The following is a 5,321-nucleotide window of genomic DNA, read 5'->3' as shown; positions in this document are numbered from 1 at the left end:
TCGGGGAGTCCAGAACTAGAGGGCATAGGTTTAGGGTGAGAGGGGAAAGATATAAAAGAGACCTAAGGGGCAACTTTTTCACGCAGAGGGTGGTACATGTATGGAATGAGCTGCCAGAGGAAGTGGTGGAGGCTGGTACAATTGCAACATTTAAGAGACATTTGGATGGGTATATGAATGGGAAGGATTTGGAGGGATATGGGCCGGGTGCTGGCAGGTGGGACTAGATTAGGTTGGGATATCTGGTTGGCATGGACGGTTTGGACCGACGAGTCTGTTTCCATGCTGTACATCTCTATGACTCTGTGTTTCTCCTGGCTGAATGGCTGATAAAGTGCTTGGAAAGAACCAAATCTAACATCAGGAAAATTATCCTTGTGCCATGAGTAATAGCATTTGATTGCACTGTCCGCTAGATCAGTGGATACAGATTTAATAGTAGGGAAATTATATGAAAGCCAAAGGAGAAAATTTGCAGGGATATGAAGTGTGAGATGTGGGCCTACCCAGGCATTAAGGTCCTGTTCAAAGTTTCCCCTGTGCTGGAAATATGCCACAGCCTGCCTGAAGGTGTATTTTTTAATGTAAGAATGGGCAAGTAGGACTAACTCTCAGAATAGTTTTTTTTTTAAAGATTGGCACATGCTCCAGTGGACTAACTGGAGCCCTGGAATATACTTGGTGTAATTCTAGAAACCATATTCAGCAAAACTCACTGCCGTCAGCAGCATACGTGAATGTTTAGCTGACTGAGAATGTCAGCTTTCGTTGGCAGGGCTCCATTGTGCAGTAATCTCCTCATGCTGTCTGTCTGTTTTCTTCCTTTGTATTTGCATCTCTGCAGCTAATCGTGCTGGAACCCCCGGTGAGTATGTTCAGTGAGAATGGGATTCCCCTTCTTAGCACAGCAGCTGTCGGCTTACTGTAAATTTTGTTTGTACTTAGGATTATTGTGCAATTATGGCAGATTTAGAAACTCCTTCAATGTCTTGTGAGAGATATAAGTATATTTTTAGACCTGTCTTTGCTGCAGCTTTCCTGCCATGTTGGTAGTTTTGCTAATTACTCTGTTGTATTGCTCCAAATCTTTCCACTTGGTTTCTCTATTTGCCTCCTTTATTTATGTTTGACCTGTCACTCAACTGAACTGGAATCGAGCAATAAGATGCTCTCAATCTTCTTCACTGGTGTCTGCCATGGCTCAGTGTTGATTTTAGTTTCCTCCGATGCTAGTTTCCTGAGCTAACTAAATTAATACCAGTCTTCTTCATCTTGTCTATAAGCTACTGAATTGATGTTCATTTTGCCAGAGCTTGTAAAATGACTTAAATCAGAAGTAGGAGAAAGTGAGGACTGCAGATGCTGGAGATCAGAGCTGAAAATGTGTTGCTGGAAAAGCGCAGCAGGTCAGGCAGCATCCAAGCAGCAGGAGAATCGACGTTTCGGGCATGAGCCCTTCTTCAGGAATTCCTGAAGAAGGACTCATGCCCGAAACGTCGATTCTCCTGCTGCTTGGATGCTGCCTGACCTGCTGCGCTTTTCCAGCAACACATTTTTCAGCTTAAATCAGAAGTATCATGGCATGATACTTCCAAGAGTTTTCTTGAAGATAATGCAGAGAGTCTGCACCTACTACACCAGCCATTGCTGTATTGCAGAGTCTGAAGGGGAGACTGAATCAGGGTTGTGATTGAGATATGTAAAATTATGGTGCAGATACAAAGGAGGTTTTTCTCCTGGTGGAGGGGCAGGTGACCAGGGGGTGTGGATTTAAGGTGAGGGGGAGGAGATTTAAGGAAGATGAGGAAATTCTTTTCCTCGCCCAGAGTGTGGTGGGAATCTAGAACTCGCCGCCAGTAAGGGTGGAAGAGGCAGAAATTCCCCCTAACATATTTAGATATACATTTGTGATGCCAAGGCATACAAGGCAGTAGGCCAAGTGCTGGAAAATGGGATTGGAATAGTGAAGTGATTGATTCTGTGCTGGTCAAAAATAACGGGCTGAAAGGCCTTTTACTGAACTGTAGAGCTCGAGGATTTCTGGCTCGAAGATGCAGTACCCGAAAGCCAGTCTTATACTAAGTTTGTATGCTTTAAACAAGTGTCCCCAATCTGTTAAATTGGGATAATTTATCAAAGGGCATTCTCTATTCCTTTAATTGTTTTATTATCTTGATCAAGTGATTTCTGTACTGAATAGGCCAAGGCCTCAGAGCCTCTCTCAGTCACTTGAGGACGGTAACGTTCTTATAGTGGTCTTTTGGACCTTTTCCAGAGTCACCATTGCCAGAGGTCAGAGTCTGACTAGCAACCTGGACAGCATCAAAACAGTGTCCTTTGATTTTTACCGAATGATTGTGTTAATACAATCTGACACATATTAGTGTTATTTATCACTTCTCTACATTGGTCATCTTTTGTTGTCTGTGCATTTTAGCACCCCCAAAATAATAATCTCTTTCAAGCCCTTTAGATTTTTTTTCTCTGAGAATGAGATGTTCTGTGATGACTCTACCAGCATCAAGACTAATATCACAAGTCACAACCTGGCAACTAATGTACACACTGAGCACCCTTATTCTGCCTCCTACTTCCTAACTAATTACCTACCCATACCAGTAGGTTGCTTCCAATTCTGAAAGCTTTTACTAACAGCATTGAATGTGTGAAACTTTATTGAATGCCTTCTGGAGGTCCAAATAAATAACATTGATAGAAACCCTGTTTACCCACCTCATTAATGACCTCAAAATATTCAACTCTATTTGTTGAACATGATGTACCCTTTACTAGATCATGTTGCTTCTCTCAGATGAGGATCTGTTTGTCCAAGTATCCCCTCATTTTACCCGAGTAATCATAGAACGTAACACATTACATTGCAGTACAGGCCCTTCAGCTCTCGATGTTGCACCGACCTGTGAAACCAATCTGGAGCCCATCTAACGTACACTATTTCATTTTCATCCATATGTTTATCCAATGGCCACTTAAATACCCTTAATGTTGGCGAGTCCACTACTGTTGCAGGCAGAGTGTTCCACTCCCTTATTACTCTGAGTAAAGAACCTACCTCAGGCGACTGACTATGTGGAGTTTGCACGTTCTCCCCGTGTCTGCGTGGGTTTCCTCCGGGTGCTCCGGTTTCCTCCCACAGTCCAAAGATGTGCAGGTCAGGTGAATTGGCCATGCTAAATTGCCCGTAGTGTTAGGTTAGGGGTAAATTTAGGGGTATGGGTGGGTTGCGCTTCGGCGGGTCGGTGTGGACTTGTTGGGCCAAAGGGCCTGTTTCCACACTGTAATGTAATCTAATGTAATCTAATCTAATCTACCTCTAATAATCTATCAGCCCTCAATTTAAAGCTATGTCCCCTCATGCTAGCCATCACCATCTGAGGAAAAAGGCTCTTACTGGGCACCCTATCTAATCCTCTGATCATCTTGTATGCCTCTATTAAGTTACCTCTCAACCTCCTTCTCTCTAACAAAAATAGCCTCAAGTCCCTCAGCCTTTCCTCATAAGACCTTCCACACTACCAAGAATCTTAGCATTAGCCCAGTACTCTGTATTCCTGTTACTCCTTCCAAAGTGAATCACTTCACACTTTTCCACCATTTGCCTCCTCTCAGCCCAGCTCTGCAGCTTATCTATGTCCCTCTGTAACCTGTAACATCCTTCAGCACTATCCACAACTCCACCAACCTTAGTGTCATCCTCAAATTTACTAACCCATTCTTCTACGCCGTCATCCAGGTCATTTATAAAAATGACAAACAGCAGTGGCCTCAAAACAGATCCTTGAGGTACAGTACTAGTAACTGAACTCCAGGATGAATATTTTCCATCCTATCTTTTAAAATCCTTTCCAAACCTTCACCCACAACCGAAGTAAAGCTCACAGGTCTATAATTACCAGGGTTGCCTCTACTCCCCTTCTTGAACAAGGAGACAATATTTGCTATCCTCCAGTCTTCTGGCACTATTCCTGTAGACAATGATGACAAAGATCAAAACCAGAGACTCCGCAATCTCCCAGCTTCCCAGAGAATCCGGAGATAAATTCCATCCGGCCCAGTTCTAATAGCTTCCTGATAACAGACTTTAGATTAATAGGTATCGAATTTCCTATTTATTTCTCAGAAGTATTAAATAATAATAGCGACATTCAAAATTGTCCAATATCAGGAGACCGCTCTGAAAAGAATTTTGGAAAAACATTTTGCATCTGTTTCTCCCTGTAGCTGAGTATTAATAAATTGGAATCTACCAAGCACTGGAGATTTGACTATCTTAAGCCTCATTACTTTCTCCATTACTGTTTCTTTTAAAATGAGATTAAATCTATTAAGTTTCTCACCTTGATTTACTGCTTTCTCATAGCTCAAGTATTTTATTGTCATCTGCTCTATCAAGTTGTTATTTAGTAAATTTGCCATTTCCTTATTTTAGTTACAATCTTTATCTATATCTGTCTTAAGAAGGTCTATATTACTCACAACCATCAGCTTTCAGTTAATGCACTTGTAAATACTTAAACTCTTATCCATGATATCCCTTAATTTTTATTGTTTTCCCTTTTCTGTTGAGCCTACCATTTCCTTTGTATCTTTTTGCTTTTCTTTGTATCCTTCCCAATCAATGCGATCGTTGCATTTTTTGTAAAGACTTACTTTTATTTTTTATTGTCTCTCACATCTTTTATTGACCAAATGTCTTGAAAGCTTTACCTTGTGAATCTTGGATCTGTTCACCTTGAGGTATTTGCATTTTCTGAATATGGTTATGATTGACCATGTTGCTGCATCGTTTATAACTGTTTATTATTGTAGGTCGAGGAGACTGAGAATGAGTGGTCTGTTCCACATTGTTTCACCATATACTCTGCTCCGAAGACAGTTGTTGTCGCAGCCAGGTAGGTTTCTCACTTATGCTTAAAAGTGTGTGGACGTTTTAATCATCCTATTTTCAATGGTTACCTTCAGTTTCTTGTCCTGGTAGAAAGATGTGTCAGGGTACAGCTCATGCGATGCATGAAAACTGCTCAGAGGGAAGTGATTAAGGGATGGACAGCTATCTGTTACTTCCTGAGTCGATGCGTAACCACCCAACTGTCACCTTTTGAGAGGGTTTGAGGGTCCCACAAAGTTGCCTTCCTTAAGTAATAAGGAGAAAGTGAGTGCTGCAGATGCTGGAGATCAGAGCTGAAAATGTGTTGCTGGAAAAGCGCAGCAGGTGAGGCAGCATCCAAGGAACAGGAGAATCGACGTTTCGGGCACAAGCCCTTCTTCAGGAATGAGGAAAGTGTATCCAGCAGGCTAAG

General features: G+C 42.0%; 1 protein-coding gene across 7 annotated transcripts in view; it reads left to right on the top strand.

Moving 5' to 3' along the window:
• The window catches only part of farp2 (FERM, RhoGEF and pleckstrin domain protein 2), a 182,375-nt gene that overhangs the window by 158,033 nt on the left and 19,021 nt on the right, over window positions 1-5,321 (top strand). For 6 of the 7 annotated variants that reach the window (XR_006313336.1, XM_043701709.1, XM_043701710.1 and 3 more), the window contains 2 exons: window positions 845-865; window positions 4,831-4,913. Coding sequence is in view for 6 of the 7 variants with exons in the window: in XM_043701709.1 (XP_043557644.1) it covers window positions 845-865; window positions 4,831-4,913 (104 nt within the window). In the remaining variant the exon portion in view is untranslated. The remainder of the gene's footprint in view (window positions 1-844; window positions 866-4,830; window positions 4,914-5,321) is intronic. The other variant, XM_043701708.1, reaches the window with a different exon arrangement.

This window comes from Chiloscyllium plagiosum, chromosome 13 (assembly GCF_004010195.1).
Source record: "Chiloscyllium plagiosum isolate BGI_BamShark_2017 chromosome 13, ASM401019v2, whole genome shotgun sequence".
Lineage (NCBI taxonomy): Eukaryota > Metazoa > Chordata > Chondrichthyes > Orectolobiformes > Hemiscylliidae > Chiloscyllium > Chiloscyllium plagiosum.
This window is presented reverse-complemented; position numbering and strand designations above follow the sequence as displayed.